At 39.1% G+C, this 17,273-nt stretch overlaps 1 protein-coding gene across 4 annotated transcripts in view; it reads right to left on the reverse strand.

The window, feature by feature from the left end:
* LOC121298015 (plexin-B1-like) overlaps positions 1–17,273 on the reverse strand; it is a 126,772-nt gene that overhangs the window by 35,767 nt on the left and 73,732 nt on the right. For 3 of the 4 annotated variants that reach the window (XM_041224700.1, XM_041224699.1, XM_041224701.1), the window contains 2 exons: positions 2,294–2,381; positions 1,877–2,034 (listed from right to left, as the gene is read on the reverse strand). In XM_041224700.1, the coding sequence (XP_041080634.1) occupies positions 1,877–1,920 (44 nt within the window). In that variant the 5' untranslated portion in view covers positions 1,921–2,034; positions 2,294–2,381. The remainder of the gene's footprint in view (positions 1–1,876; positions 2,035–2,293; positions 2,382–17,273) is intronic. The other variant, XM_041224703.1, reaches the window with a different exon arrangement.

The following is a 17,273-nucleotide window of genomic DNA, read 5'->3' on the forward strand; positions in this document are numbered from 1 at the left end:
CAAACATCACTTACTGCACTTTCATTACTAAACCTGTAAGTACACAGGAGCCGCGTATAGCCACAATTCCCCGGAACCTTCCCTGGGAGAGGAAAGGAATTTTTATTTATTTGCTAGCTCAGGTACAAATCTGCCAACAAAACCATTTAAATCTTTCAAGAGATGTAACCTTTTTAAATTGAAATCATCTTAAAAGCTAAAAACACCAACAGGGCTTCCCAGAAATTATTTTCTAAGGAGACTTTAAACGTGTTGAGGGGTAAAAGAACAAAGGGAATTAATTTATACTTTTACTCTTTCAGTATCTTCCAGGTCTTGCAAAAGCACGGATTAAAGGATAAATTTCTTTCCTTTATTACTGTGCCAATATGAACCCTCTGCCCACACCCACACACTGTGTTATTTATTTAACCCTTTGATTATCCCACCGCATCCATTATCTTGTCTCATCATCTTCAGCAACCACACCTTGCTGGTAGCCCAGACTGTTTACATCCTTTTACAGGAATGGAAAGACGACTCCTATTGCATAGCAGTTTCAGCCGTTCCAGGTTTTACTGCAAGTTGGATTAGTCACGTGTCATAGTAAATTAAGAATGGAAGACTTATTTGGAAATGTCTGAATTTAAATAAGTAGTTATTACATATCTAAAGTCAATTATTCTAGCACATAACCCACACTAGGTCTACAATATATCCTCAGAGGCCCACAATACAATATGCAATGCATCACATTGCCAGACAGACCTACAGCTTTACATTTGGTAAAAAATATAGGTACAAGCAAAAGCCCCCCCACCCCCCAATACAAAAATACCTGGAGACAAAACTGCTGTGCAATAGTAGTACAGGATTAAGTAGGATGCTGCCTTATAAGCACAGAATAAAAACAGTTAGGTGGTCTAAAAGGCTGATGAAAGTTGAAAAGACTAAGGCATGCTCACCACATAGAGTGTGACAGACAGACAAGGATCGCTGCACAAGATGAGAATTTGCAAGAGGTTACTAGTCTGTTTGAGAAAAACACTGGTGGGTTGTAATGGCAGATTATTATTTATTTATTTTTTTAACTGCAGCCAAGTAGGTAATGCGATAAGGAATTTGAAAGAAAAATAGTACACTTATCAAGCATAGCCAAATAAAACAGCACCCTCTCTCCACCAAGCTTTGCAGACAATTAAAAAGCCACCTGATCGTATTTTAGATCTCAATTTCCAGGGCATTTCTAAACCCCACCTGGTGATGCCTCAATACAAACAATAAAGCAGCAACGATTCAGTTAAAAGCATATTTGTACCAGGACTAGAATGGTCTTCTCCGAGAGGGCTTTTATAGCTGTTGCTTTGTGTTTCCTGCAGGGGTAATGCACCCAAGTTGAGGATCTTGTTACTTTGTTTTAATGTTTGAAAACTGCATAAAAGGATTACAGCCAAAGTACCTTCTTTAAATGGGTTGTAATAAAACTATTTAGATGTAGCCGAGCTAGGTTTTGTCAACAGATTTGAATGAGAAAAAGGTGTTCACTTTTACCTGCGATTGTGTGGAATGGCTTCAAAGCATTAAAATTTATGATCAGGAATCAATTTGAATTAAGCTTCCTTTGAAGTCTGTATGATTACTACAAAATCGGCGAGACAGATGTGATACACCAACACAGTCCCTGGAAACATACCACTTACGGTTCTCGAAATATTGCTGAACCAATTGCATCATCAGACAATAAGACCAAAATAATTCCTTGAACGGTCACCCTTCACTATATAGGTCTCAAAATGTACAGTTTGGAAAGAAATCTAAATAAGTACTTTCATTTTAAAACAGGACTACACCTGGTTAAAGAAATCTGTTTGCTGGCCCTGCATTGATATTCTTTCACCTGGAAAGAGAATTTATCCACAGCGCATCGGGGCCTTCTTTCATGCTGTTGACCAACCAGCTGCTCCCTCAAATGAGTGACATGCTTTGCAGCCAGTAAGATGCTTGACCCTGAAGAGACTGCTGAAGGGAAAAGATCTAGGAAGTGCAAAAGATTTCCTGGATAGGCGAAGACAAGCAAAAACAGTAAACTTTCTTTTATCTAGTGCAGTACAAGAGGTGACGTTGTAAAAATAAAACACATTCTTGTGCTATCATGTTTCTTTTTAAACTCCACATTTGCGACATATAAGGAATAGAACTGCAGGACGGGTAACATTAATTAAAATATTTAGTTAGCTGCAGGCTCAGTTAAACCTTGACTTTCAAATATACAGTAGGAATCATTTTTTGCACAGTAGATATGACAGGTTATTACCATTTGTCTCCTATGCTGTGTTAGAGAGGCATTCACCCCCTGCACTGCTGGCACTGTCTTTGCTTAACACATCATCCCAGGACAGTACCTGCAAAGAAAGGAAGACAAAATAAACACACGTTCCATGCAGAGTGGTGAATTTAGTGCTCATTGAAAGGTGAGGGACAGTGACACTGGATACAGTTCTTTTCAAAAGTTGTGCAAAATATATATCTCAATATTTTAAAGAGTAATAGTTTGAAAATGTATTTCTGAGTGGTTCTGTTGCTCCAGTAGTTACTAGTTACCCATCAAGACAAAAGTGATTTCAAAATGGCGCCCGATTCTAGTTGATCAGTCCTACACAGGACTGCCATTTTAAAGCTGTATAAATCTATTGATGATACAATAGGATTCCTAGGTTAACCTTGTTTCCTTCTGTGCATTTAAATCAGATCTTGTTGTCTGACCAGTTTGTTTAAGGTACCCAAAGCTTCTTCCCTCCTCTTAACCTTCAATTGTTAAAACTAACATGTTTGTAGCAGTAAACCATCAGCAGCAAGTCTCCAATAGATCTTTTTTTTTTTTATTAGTACAACATGTTTATTGCATGTGTAGTACCATATCCATGTATAAAATACATTAAAAACACCTACATATAAATCAACCATAGGCTGTTTTCTAAAGCTGTATTCATAAAGAATGTATTCATTTTTAAGATTTAGCAATTTTTTTTATTATTTAAGTCATTTTTGATTTCCACTACATGAGAGTAGATGTTAAAACCGCTGGATTTGAACTAGGCTCTCGCCAAGATAAGCACCAACCAAGACGTAGCTTTAAAAGTAAACTAATGTGATCTCCATCCATTTGTGTTTCTTTCAATCTGATGATGTAGATATCCTTCTGTCTGGTGTTGATTGCTGAAGTGTAATGCTGGCTCAAGGGATCAGCTTATTTTGCTTCCCCAGCACATCAGCACACACAACGGCTGCGATGCTGGGTCCGGGGATCAACCACAGTGCGGTCTCACCAACGCATCAGCATGACAACCGTCTGAATTGAGCTAAGTAGGGTACATCTCTGGATTAGCCCACACCACCTCAAGAGGGCTCAACAGTGAAAAGTAATATTCTATTAACCCTTTAATGCACAAGGGACATGTGTGTCCCACAAATAAAATGATGCCAACTTTATTTTTGCAATGAGGTGCATAAAACAGGTTTAAAAAAAAAATGTACTGACAGGTTGGGTCTGGTCATCCAAATTGTTTCCTTGTGATACTTGAGTTGCTCTCGGAGTTTAAAGTCTAAACCGTCTGAACAACCACTCAGTCCCTTGTGTACCTTATACCCACGTTTGCAATTTAGAACATACTTAGACACATGTAGAGACAAGCGTGCTTTATGAATGCACTACAAACCAATACTGCAGGTTGTAGATGCACCTCCACATCTGACACTGACAAATAAACATGCTTTAGGAATTACATCCCTGAATGTTTAAACAGTTAGAGTACCACTGAAATATAATGTGTGCCTTTTGAATATTATAAGAGATCATTTTTTTCTTACTACAATGTTGTAAATCTTTGTTCGAGCATGATGAATCTCTCACACTGCTAATTGTGTCGAGTTGTTGTCCCGATTACATGGCGTGTACTGATGTCCATTGGGGCTAAAACTAAAACCACCAAGGACATTTCACCTGAGGCGGATTCAAACACAGGCCTTTTTGTTTTCTGTTCGGTTTTGATGAATTCACAAGGAAGTGGCACCAATAGCAGCAAGGTCACAAAGTCAGGTCAGTTGCGATTCAGAGGTTCTGCCGTGAATGAGGCTACTGTAATATTCCTACAGGGATACCGACGATTTAATAACTACAAGGACGTATTTAGAGACCAAGTTTAAATGCACAGCAGCTTCCAGTGGCCCTCATTCAAAGCACGGAACTCACCAAGGTCTACGGAACTTTGTTTTTCTCCCTAAAGATTATTACATTTAGGCAGCTGGTTAAAAATTTATGCTCGTATGCTTCCCTCTGGAGGTTGGTAAACTAGGAAAAATAGGGGGCGTCTCAAAGCTGCACTGGTTCCATTATACAACTAGACATCGCTGGAAAATGGTCCCCCCCCTAACCCCAAATGAAATGGAGGAAGGGGTTGAATTTAGGCCTACGCTAATGATAGGACTTTAACACCTAACCTAGAGTGGTTAAAACAATGTGCCACTATTTATTTCATACCCACTGACCCTATAAAGTACTACATTATAATGCTAAATTAGAAAATGAACCGTCAGTGAGCTCTAGCGGGCTTCTAATCAGACAGTGGAGTCTGTGCACCAGCTGTGATCAAATCAATGTGTCCATTTTTTTCCATTATCTTTTTCCACCTTTGTAAGTCTGGACAGATCAGCATTAAAATGATTACCTCATTAAACCCAGGAAAAGCAGAGGTCAGCGAGCTGTCAGCCTCTGGAGGGCAAAGGCCAGCCCTGTGGGTGTCTGCTTGAACTCACCAGGCCAGGCCAGTAGGGTGCACTGTAGTGCGATGAGGTTTTGCCTCCCAACCAGCGGGAGTGCCAGAGCTCCCTTTGGAATCCTCAGCGAAGTCCGTCGATTCCACACAGCCAGGGCACGAACCTGCACTCACACCACACGTCCGTGCTTCTACCAGGCGAGACACTCTGGGACGCCTTACACCAGCATTATCTTTTGAGAAGCTGCTGCTAGTCTAAAATCTGAGCTATTTTAAGGCAAGATATGCTGTGCAACTTTTCTGGTTTCAACAACAAGTCACACTATACATATATATAGTGTGAACTACTAGCCATGTAAATCAATACAATTCACTGACAATGTCCAGATACACTTAAAGCAACCAATATGAATATTATTCTTGTTTTATTAAACTTGACAGTACTACATACTTTTCAGCAGAAGTGTATTCAACAAATCACACAGAGGTCAATTAGGAGTTTGTTTTTTAGAAAGAGAACTTACTTTCTAAATGCTAGTGTTCTCTTGATGAAGGGTCACCCGTTACTATATTATTATACATCATTCAAACCTTGAGCCTTTGTAGCACTACAGCCTTAATGTCTGGGAGAATGTAAACAAGCAGGAATAATCAAAGCGCAGGTTTGTTTTTTGTTAAACTATAGAGGAATGTGGGAAACTAGCATTTAGGAATTATATTTTAGTATCCAATTCAATACAGTTGTGGGATTCTGAACATTTTGATTAGTGGGTTGTGTTCACTAGTCAGCAGCCTGCTATAATATTACGTTATTTTGATCTTCTTGCAGTGTGGTCCAATTCTAAGCACAGCAGCCCAGTACCAGTGGTATACTGTGAAGGGTTGTATTTAATCACAAAAGCATTCACTGCTGAAAGGGCATAAATACTGGACACTTCAGACTGAGGCCATGACGTCTGGGAAGCTTTAGTGACAGAACAGCAGAAACTGAATGAGAAAGGACAGCTGCTCTCAACAGATTCCTACACTGACAGGAGGACACCCCGATCCCGCCGACGCAGGATCCTGGACCAGTCCTCCACCACACAGTCACTGTAGACAGGCATAAATGCTTCATGTCCTCTGTAGTTATCTTGTTACACTTCAAATACGCACACTAGCTATATAAAAAAAAAAAAGCGACACAGCCTGTAGGTAGCATTGTTTAACAAATCCCATTTGTAGCAGTGACACGTATTTCCCAAGAGTGGTGCCTTGCCCCTGTGTAGTATTTTTAACACTGAACAACTTCTTATCAGCCTTGCACAGCTAAACTTTTCATTCCTGTATAAAAGTGATCTTTAAGCACGCTTTTGCAAGGATTCGAATAAATGACCTGTCCCTCTTGGATGTAGACATTTGTTCTTTGTGGTATTTCTTGCCCATGTCTTTCTGGTGTGTGTTGTAGGGGGACAGGTTAACGGTTACACTCTGGTATACCAGATGTATGAAATTTGACTTTTTTTTTTGAGAGCTCTGGCAAAGCCACAGGTGTGCTTTAAACTCAGTCACCAGAATATGTTCATGGTTAAGTCCATGGTTCTCTTCTTGCCATTTTGGCTTCCTCATCAAGTAAAGGCTACCGTTAACCTTGAAGCTTTGAACAGTCAGCCAGTCCTTGCTAGCTTTGCCAGGGGCAGCTGATGGGGAGGGCTGTGCTGCACAGGACAGTCTGCCTTGAACCTCCTGAAGGAGGGAGCAATATTGATTATTTTTTAAAACAGAAATCAAAAGACAAAACTTTTTGAAAACTGGGCCGTAAATAAATTAAAGTGTAATTCTAAATTAGCCCAAAGCAAGCTACGGCATTCCAAACCCTTTTAGTCATATCTGAATGTACCTTAGCTTGCTGTGTGGACTTTAGAGACAGATACTGCCAAAAAGCTTGAGATCCTGTTTTTCTGCTAAAGGTAAATACGATGTTGTGAAGCAGGCATTCGGAGTTCTGGAGCCAGGCACAGCTGGCAGGAAAAGGGGGTAGCTGAGACAAGAATTCTGCCCTCTGCTTCAGTTTGATTGCACAAAGTGAAATATACAGGTTCATCTGGTGAACACTTCAGACTTGACTATTTATCTTTACGTATTTATCCTTTTTTTTTTGATCTTTTCAAATGAGAGATATGGTCCCCAAAAAATCATATGGAATTTTAACTTTGTTATGGAATGTATGAATCTGAATAAAAATATGTTGGCATATCACATACTATATGAGGCACGTCAAAAAGCAGTTAAATTATTATTTTTTTAAATAAAACTCATAACTTAAACACTATCACTTTTTAATGCACAAGCCTAAATTTGATCAACCTATTTGCCCTCTACATATAAAGCATTTTTACACCAAGGCCTGGTCGCGGATACATAAGCTGTGTTTGCCTGACTAAACCAAAGTTGGACATGCTGGGTCTTCTGAAGCTAGCCAGAGACAGTTATCATTTATTTTAATTGGATCATTAAATCACAATAAAACCAGAGCACAAGGAGCCTTACCACTTTTCCAGTCATGTTTCACCAACACAGAAATAAACAACATTGCTTTAGAGAAACACACACACACACACACACACACACACACACACACACACACACAACCTTTTAAACACACTTCTTCTGACAGCCGTTAGGATGGTGTCAGGCCCTCCAGTTTCAATGATGTGTCACTGCTGGACAGGGAATTCACTTGAGACTGCATTCCCCGATACAGGCACGGGGGCAGGCGACACTGTGGGCTAATTCACTGGCCTTTAAATGTATTCATTCTTTAACCACGAATAAACCCATTAAAACTGTTTGGTTGTCTCTACTTTGCCCTCAGCAGAACTGAGCCTAGAACACACAGCCAGAATAGATTTTGAAATCATCTGTGCTTGGGAGTGTTGTATTAAAGCCAGTGTCTCATTATCCCTCTAACCTTCATGAGCAGGTAGAAGAATAAAAAGCAACCGGTGGACTAGAAGTATTTTTATTTATTTATTATCCAAGAACAATTACAATACAAACACACTTACTGTACAGCCAGGTACAGCACTTCATGCATTTACTGAAAATATTAATCTGCATGTGTCAAGCAAATACACAATGTAAAATACAATGCGCTATAAATACAAAAATAGTTAACATACAATAAAGTGCAGTGGGATCTTTTGGTTAGTAACCTAAAAAAACACAGTCCAATGTAATCCTCAAGTAATTTAATAGTAACTTTCTTTAAACTAAAAATCAGACTGTGGTGGCCTTTCTTTTAAGAGTAATCTAAAATACAAATCAGATTTTACTTGCTGATTAAATCAAATAAATCACATTCTTTAAAAACTTCAACCAAAATAACACATTTCTTTTTTTCTTCATTTTTCATAATGGATAGCCGAGTACTGTAGTCAAATGTTTTGGCACCTCAATCAGGCGAAAGTTTGAACCCCTCTGAGCTCTTACTAAGCTGCTGTTTGCTGTTAAGTGCAGCTGGGCTGTATTGTAGCAAATCAGTAGCTTGGAACAAGTGCAGCCCACTAATTACAGAACCGGAGGCTACTGCAGTCACCACCAGATAAATCATTGTACCAGTCGGCTCCCCGCTCGCTAATTAAAAGATATTTCCATCACAGTAACAGAGGGTTGTCGAAAACTAGGAACTGCGGGTCCAAGACTGCCCACTGTCTTATACACAGAGGATATCTAATGGACTTTAAAGGGGAAAGCCACCAATGAGGAAGACCCTCACACAACTTCTTGTTTTAGTACATTAACTGCAGTATAGACTCGGATGCCTTCTTAAGGAGTACATGAGATTTCAAACTTAATTAATTAGTTAATTAAGGATGAATGCCAGACCTAAGAACAGACATGCCAATGCAGATGTACATCTTAAAGCAAACTCTGCTTCATTTTCTTAAAATAAACAAATGCATGCATACAAGCCTCAAGGTCTAGTGATTGAATCCCGGCCTCCCATTCCAAAGACCAGAGAGCAAGGACGAGATGTTCATATGAGCTTCTGCCACTTTGCCCTGTGAGCAGCAGCTAAATGACTAAACTACCCATCCAATCCTTGGCCTCTCTTCAAACTGGAGCCCAAATCATGTCTAATTGCGCAACGTTTTCTTTTCATGACTTCTGTCCACCAAGAGCCAAGAGACAACTGAAACCTAGGCCTCCAGATGTGAAAGACAGACAGACAACAGCATTACCCAAGAGTACCACCCAATACCAAGCAAGAATCGTACTTGAGTTTATGCAGCGTGAAATACCAAATTAGATTCAGTAGGTTAAAAATCCAATGAGTAGCATAGTACAACACCACTTAGTAGAACTGCCTGATAAACAATTGTTCTGCATCACTGGAGTGCACTGTAACCCCGCTCAAATAACAGTCCGCAGTGACGAAGATGAGAAAGAGAACTTATTGAACTCAGAGAAATTGAAGAGTACCAGGGGTGTTAGATAGTTGCTATTCAGCACCTTCGTAAAGGCTCATTTAAGTGAATCTGGTTATGGTAACAGTAGAATCTCCCCATAAATTATAGAACTATGGAAATCAGGAGGTGGGAGAGAGAGAGAGAGAGAAAACCGAGAACGTGATTTCAGTGGTAAAAACTGATAACGCAGCATGCTATTGATGTAAAATATGAACTAATAGGATCTGACGTGTTCTTTTGATCTGCAGTAGCCAGCCCTCAGAGAGGATGGAGTAGGTATTGATTTCCTATGAAGCAGGCGCAATTGCCTCGAAGTCATTTACTCACGCAGTAATTGGAACAGATCTCTCAGTCAGACCCACAATACAAGGGGTTATGAAACTGGGCCAGTAGTTCATCATTCATGGCACTTAATCATAAAATATTAAGGAAGGGCTAAATTATATAACGGTTATAAATCTCTGTCATCCCCTTGAGTGTTTTAACTGCGTGAAGACAAGAAAAAATAAATGCTGGGGCAAAAGCCATGAGCCGAAGACATTATTAAAAGCTGCAGAGCTGTATATAATTGTTGACCACATATGGAGAATTAAGCTCTTGGCTTTCCAAAGTAGCAGAGCACCTCAGAGAAATCACTGGGTCTATCTGTGTTCATTTCCTGTGAATAGCAACCCTGTGACCATTGGCAGGCCTACAGGTTTTATTTTTAGTCCAATCAAACAATTGTTGTCACTCTAGGAATCTACATAGCCAAGGGATCATATCCATTTGTTTCTCCCTGTGCTACTATATACATGCAAAACCACAAGTATTCCTTCAGGCTTATCATTCAGAGACTCGGGCTACAAAAGTTAAAACATGCCAGATAAAACAGAATATTTATAGACTGTACATTACTGTACATCAGAATCACTGCTGTCCTTTTATCTCCACTGTTAATTGACAGCTGAAAGGAAACATAGATTCTACTGCACTGACAGATGCTCCCTTTGTTTAGTAAAGTCATGTGGTGGAGTACAAGGTTTATTATTTCACTGATCCAGTCATCTTCTCTGCTACAATACAAACTTATTTTTATACTGCACCCTTCATACTGCGGTATCCCAGAGTGCTGTGAAAAAAAGCTTACTGCAGCTACAATGAAACTACATTTTCATTTTAATCTCAAAAACAAGTAGCAGGTCGTAACACTTTTTTAAAAGAATATACAGTTACTGTATACCACTCTACTACAAAATGTACAGTATACTGAAGGAAGGATGATAATGATAATTAAGCCTTTATAATGCTTTGCATTTTGTGGTGCTTAAGGAAACACCCAATGGCAACTCATTGTTTTCAATGGGCAGCAGCACTGAACTCCATTGCTTTTAAAAGGAGCCCTCCTTTGCTCTGCCACTGATGGAATTCAGCAAAGTGATCCCAAAAGACAAATGTTCCCAGGATAAAAATTCCAGGGGCAAATCTTTTAAACCAGGCAGTTACCAAACAGGCATAGCACAAGAGGCTCATTCATTCCTGCCTGTCAAGATTCAAGGACAGTTTTTACATTCATAACAAGGCTTCTGTATTGAAAGCAATGGAGCTCTACCACCACGTGTAACTAGGTCAATGTGCTTAGAAGCTCGAATATTGAAGGTTTTGTTTTTGTGAACAAAACAAAAAACAAACAAAAAGAAAAACACAGGGACATAATGCAAGGGGAATGGCATCTGAGTGAAGTACAACGTAAAACACTGAGTGATCTGTCTCATCTATATGGCCAAAGGTTAAAATAGTGTGCCTTTTTCTAATAGGACAACACCAGTAATAAGTTCATTGAGAGAATCATAAAATACAGCAAGTGGCAGTATTTGAAAAAAAAAAAAAACAACTATCGCCCGTCAAGAAGTATACTACTATATAAAACACACACACAGAACGTTAGGCTGCTGCTAGATTTTGGCTATTTTTTCCCATAACATGAAAACAGAAAATGAAGTCCGTACCTCAAATGTATTTGCGATTGACAGAGTGCCATAAAAATGTAAGTGAGACCTGCACAGATACGGATGGACAGACAAGGCCATTCCACATAATCCCAGATTTAGATCCTCCCAAAGTTTCAGCACAATTGGAGAACACCTCAAGGATCTACCAACAGACTGACTACGTGGGGCACAGCAGCTTTAAATATAGCAAATACAGTACTTCCCAGCAGTGCCTTTTGCTGTTTTAATCCGCCTACTTCCCTCCCTATGAAGAGTACAGGTTAATTAAATCACATGTTTGTTTTTATTGACCTCAGGCTATCAAATTGAATCTAAAGAGAAACAAATAAAGTGGATTAGCTGATAACATTAGACTTTACCATCACAATCTTCACTTTAATCAGGGACTCGAGCTTTAATTAAAGTGGCTGAGATCATCACTTACACAAAGCAACACACTGTATTTTAACTGTAGAACAGCCCTTCACATCTATTTGAGCTTATTTGTTGCCACTTAAATCAGAACGCTAATCCACTGCAGTGCTTTATTATAAATAAAATAATAAAACAGGAAATATACAGTGAATAAATAGAATATTTCCTGAAGGGATATCAGAATTCTGGTTTTCTATCAAAACATCTTTCATGGGTCAAAATAAAGCTATCCTTTAAATTGAAGAAGAAAAAAAAAAAAAGGTTTTAGCTGCATTTACAACCCAATGTCACACTGAAATTCTAAGTTTGCCGTGGGTTCAAAATGTGACCGGAAACGAAACAGACGTGTTCTGTGAAACTATGAAGCCGCCCACGTTGTCTGTACCAAGTATTGACAGCTGGAAAACTGAAACTGGTATGGCTACATATGAAGCTTTGAACATGTGTAATAATCTGGAAGGGTTTTGTTTAGAACATTAAATGTGAGCATTATGCATTGTACAATAAAAAAAAACTGTGCTTTATACTATAAAATATATCTTGATAACAAAACGTACCATTCTAAGATATTAAAACACATGCAATTCACAAACCATTTTTTGTAGACCCACTTTCACTTTTCTACTGCAGTGTCAATACTGCTCAATATATTAGCCACTCTGGTAGGATCATAAGTTTTACAAAATGCAGACTATATCATTGTCAACAAAGACAGTCATACGCTTTATCCTCTCAGGTCTTCATCCTCTCAATTTGTATACTATTTATTTGACATACTATAATGTGTTCTTAAATCACACTTTATTACTTTTTCCAGAGCTCATGGATATTTGGCATGTTTGATAAAGTCCCGAGAATATTTAACCTTTGGTGCAGTCTCTGAGCAAACCCGAGTGAGGAAGGTGGAAATTAAAAATGCTCACACTGGTGTGCACCAGCAATTCCTTCCCCCTCCTGAAATAGTGAGTTGTAGATTTTCAAGAGCTAACACACAGTTTCAGGTGGAAGGAAATTACAGGTGCATACCTCAAGTGCTACCCCAGTTTTCATTTTTTATACTAGCCTCATATCCCAAGAAAATCATTACAATTCTAAAGTATAAACAGTTATGTAGACAATTCAAACTATAAAAGAGTATCTGTACATCTTATATAGTCGCTTTCAAGGAGTATATTACTACACAAGCAAAGGATACCCTTTAAATAGGGCAAAAAGAAGACTGAGTGGGATGTTATCTACATCCCTGAGACTGCTACCGTCTTGTATTAAACAAACAATGATTGTGTATAGTTTATTTATTTTAGGCAGTCTGGTCTAGGAGTAGGCTAAGAGACAAGGGATCATATTATCTAGTGACGAATCCATAAGCAAGTCAGTCTCCTTTCCTGTTTCAAAATGACTACATTAAACTATCTAGTGAAATTCACATTTACAAATGAATTATTCAGTGACTACACTTTTATATGGGCTTTTTAAAACTATTCTGTACTGGACTTAATGTGTTGATTTAAAAGTAGTTCCTTTCAAACAAAAGTTAATTAAACTTGAATGGCAAAGGAATAACTGTCAACAATTTGTCATTCAGGTTGAATTAAATTATTTAATGAATCTAAAATAATTTAGAATGAGCAGGTTGTGCACAGAGCAGATGGTTGTTGTCACTCTACACCATGTTGTGAACCCTTATGTCTTCACTGATGGCCTAAATTTTGGTCAATTGATTGGAAAGGGCCGGGGAACTTGATCCTTAATAACTTGATGGCATGCTTCTCTGTGGCAACGAAGTTACAGGGTCGGGTCTTTGATGGGTGGTGGCGTCGAGAAAGACACCCAAAATCCATAATTAAAACCAGAGAGAGCTTATATACCCATCAAGAGAGCACTCCAGATTCTCCGTTTGTGGGTTTTAAAAATCAATCACGACTTGACAGCTACTATACATTGGCGGATTAACTCCACCCTCAGACTCCCAGTTATTAACAGAGTTAATGTACAGCTTTCATCTCAGACATCCCCTTCAGACCTCACACTCACATTCATCTTCTTGCCTGGGAGGATTTGGGAGAGCCATAATGCATCTCCGTGATGCACGCATGCAATGGCCTGTCCATTAGGATGACTGCACAGCAGAGAAGCCTTTAGCACTGACCAGACGGTCAACCATCTGCAACTCTGTCTGACTTCAAGCTAGACAGCCCCAGGAAAACCCAACTGGCCCTCCAACACAGTCTCCTTCACATGCCTAAAACTAGCAGCTAAGACTTCCATAAAACCCTGTCTACAACACAACAGATAGTTAGGTATGGTTTTGGTTCCTGCGTGTCTTTCCGTACTTCTTGGAAGAATTTTCTCCTTTCTGTTAATTTCCTCTGAATTAACAAATGTTTTAGTTAAATTGAAAGAGAAAAAAAAAAAACCACAACGTGTGCTTTAATTGAATATGCAGGTGGTGAGCACTTTGAAAGGGCCATTAGGTAACCGCTCATAGACGCATTTGTCAATTGGCCTTGGTTTGTTTACATTGGAAGCACCTGCCCCATACGGAAGCAAACAGCTTGTTCAATGGCGGGAATTAACATCAAGGGACAGAAATGAAAACAAGTAAGAAAAACATGAGACATGTAAAGGAGATGTAGCCCCTTTGGTGGTAGGAGTGGAGTCTGCAGCTCTGTATCATCGTACAATCACAACCGTGACAACAGAGCTGCGCAGGTAAGACCTGTATCTTAAACTCTTGGTTATGTCTTAATACAATGAAATGAGCGCCAAACCTAACAAACAACTGGGGCCAACATCCTGTCTTGAAATGGCCATCATGAGACGTGGAAATCCCCTTGGAGAGTGTCAAGTACAACTTGATTTTTGCAAAAAGAAAGTCTGATCCTAAACCAGTAACAACGAGATTCCTAAAACAAGTGTGGGAGTGAGAATTTCCAAGAAGCCAGCAATTAAAAAAAACAAAGTGTGCCATCTGCGTTGTTTTCAAAACAGCCCCATTTAGACTTATCACTATTTGGAAAACATGGATGTGGTTTATATAGGTCATCAGTTGAATCATTTGAAAAAATAAATTAATCACCCAGTGGTGTCGTCTATTCCCAGATATAGACTAAACTAAATACAGCATGATCTTGGTTAGGACAAAAATGCAGGCTCTGCTCAATAGGGCATATTTCGTAGTTTGAAATCAACATGCCTGACTGGTTTAGTGTTATACCAGGTACAAATTCTCAGCTAAAGTTAATTAATATGGACCCACTAATGAAGGCATTAATGTGTGCTTAGGGGTCAGTTTGATCCACATACAGTACAGCTTTGGAGCCAGTCTAAGCAAATTATTGTAATGCCAGGTGAAAACTGACCACTGGAGGTGTGCATTTGGGATGTGCGTCGGTTATTTTATTCCCAGCAAGTCTGGCCGAGATTGTCCATTGTAAACCTTTAACAAAAGGAAGGACTTCCTAGTGCAGACCCCTAGTTGTCATTTATGTACTAGACCAATTCACTCAGGCTTGCTCAGGCAGGCCCAAAAGAAAAAAATAAATAAATATGCAGGTGAATTTAATCAGTGAAATTTGAAAAGCAAAAACCTTCCATGTCTCTTGTCAGCTCTCACAGAACCCAAATAATACCGAGGACAACCTGTTCAGATTACGGCTGGTCAAACCAAGGCATAGGAAAGGAAATGATGTCAACAGAAGAGCCAAACAGCTTGCATTCAGACAAAATTCCAAGCTTTTTTTTTTAAGCCATTCACAGGCCAATAGCTTCTAGAAGCACAACCATTCGCCTCTGCAGTATAAACTGCATCATCATTCAAGCACTAAAGCTTGAATTAAGACCATTATAATACTGAAGTACCAACTGTAAACAACTTCTCAGTGTAACTTCCATTTCCGTCTCTCCTTTTTGATATAGTTTCTGAACTGAAGAAAAGCTGTGCTGGCGCTTTATAAGAGACATCTTATTCTCTCTGCCCTATAAACTCAGGAAGGTTCATATTCTAAAAGGTTCACATTATACAGATTTAAATAATGGATGTGTTTACATCTGCTATAGATTCCAGTCCAAATTTATATATTAGTCACTACACTGTTTCTGATGCATGTAAAACACAAAATTTTACGATCAAAAAGGTTAAGCATCATTTGAAAAAAACAAGCAAAAAGAATTTGGTGGCTTTCTAACATGAAACAAATACTCAAGTCTCAACTTGACTAACCAAAGCTCACTCAACTTGTGACCCAGGTTTCCAGAGGTGCAAAGCATGAGATTCTAGTGTATCAGCCCCTTACATTCCTTATTGTTGGGTAACAATAAATAATATATAATAAAAATAAAACTACCAGTCACAACAAACCCTCTATTATCCTTGGTCACGACAACTGCTCTCATATCCTGTCATCACACTGCAGTCCATTGGCTCTCTGGCATTCCCTCACTGTGACTCACTCCAGAGAGCCTGGTTTGACACCCTGGGCTTGCAGTGGATCATTGCTTCTGGAAACAGCTACCCATTCACCCAGCACATGAGCACCTCTCCTGCAACACAATCAGCGGCTTGTGAACACACCCGCTGGGGTTCCTTTTTTCATTTCCTTTACACGAATGTCTTACAAGCAAAAAAAAACTGCTTTCGCAAATGATCTTTCCTTGTATCTACAGTTTGTAGACCCAGCGTCCTGAATATATGCCAGAAGGTGGAAACTTAAGGACGGCAATAGCCCCAACATTGTCTACTGGAATTTCTTAGGTTTTGCCTTAAACTCCAAATTCCTAAAACACCTGTACAGAAGGACACCAGCCCCTTGCACTCTGCTGCATGTATGCCAAGTTATTCAATAAGGAAGAGTGAAGAGTCCTACCTCAGGCATTCTGCATGTATTCACCTACCTACATACTTGTTGGAAGACAGTGTAAACAGTTAAAGCAGCAGTTTCACTGCAGAAAACTGGAAAAGAGAGTTAGGAGCTTGTCAAAACTTGGTCACAAACACCGGTTTCTCTCTGGCTTTTGCCAGTACAGCTTTCACATGGCTGTAAGACTTGAATTGCTCATGCAAGTCACAGGGATTTATATTTTCATGTTGATAAGACCTGCTCAATTTCACTCTGACACTGTCAATCACAGCTGTCAGTCAGTGTGAAGAGAACTGGAAGTGTCTGGCCACTCAGGCCTGTAATTGATTTTTAGTGAAATTCTCTTCGCTAATAATGTCATGATTCAATTATGCAAATTCAGTAGTGTACGCCAACAAAATACATCAACTGAAAACTTAAGCTATGGTTCATTAGAGATGTAAATGCACAGGCACTTCCTGAAGAAGAGCTGCAGAATTGTTCTCCTGACAATTACAGGGACTGAAACATTTCCGATAACTTGCCAGTAAAAAAAATAAATAAATAAAAATATGGAAAATTCAATAGCCAACAGATTTTCTACTGGCCTGATTCTTTGAAGAAATCTAATCTGGCATTTTGGATACAAGTTGAATGCCTAAATATAACTATTTATAATATAAATATAATATAATTTAATATATAATTTATAATAATAAAGCTTGGAATTTTGTCTGAATGCAAGCCGTTTGGCTCTTCTGGTGACATCACTTCCTTTCCTATGCCTTGGTTTGACCAGCCGTAATCTGAACAGGTTGTCCTCGGTAT

This window comes from Polyodon spathula, chromosome 23 (assembly GCF_017654505.1).
Source record: "Polyodon spathula isolate WHYD16114869_AA chromosome 23, ASM1765450v1, whole genome shotgun sequence".
Classification (NCBI taxonomy): Eukaryota; Metazoa; Chordata; class Actinopteri; order Acipenseriformes; family Polyodontidae; genus Polyodon; species Polyodon spathula.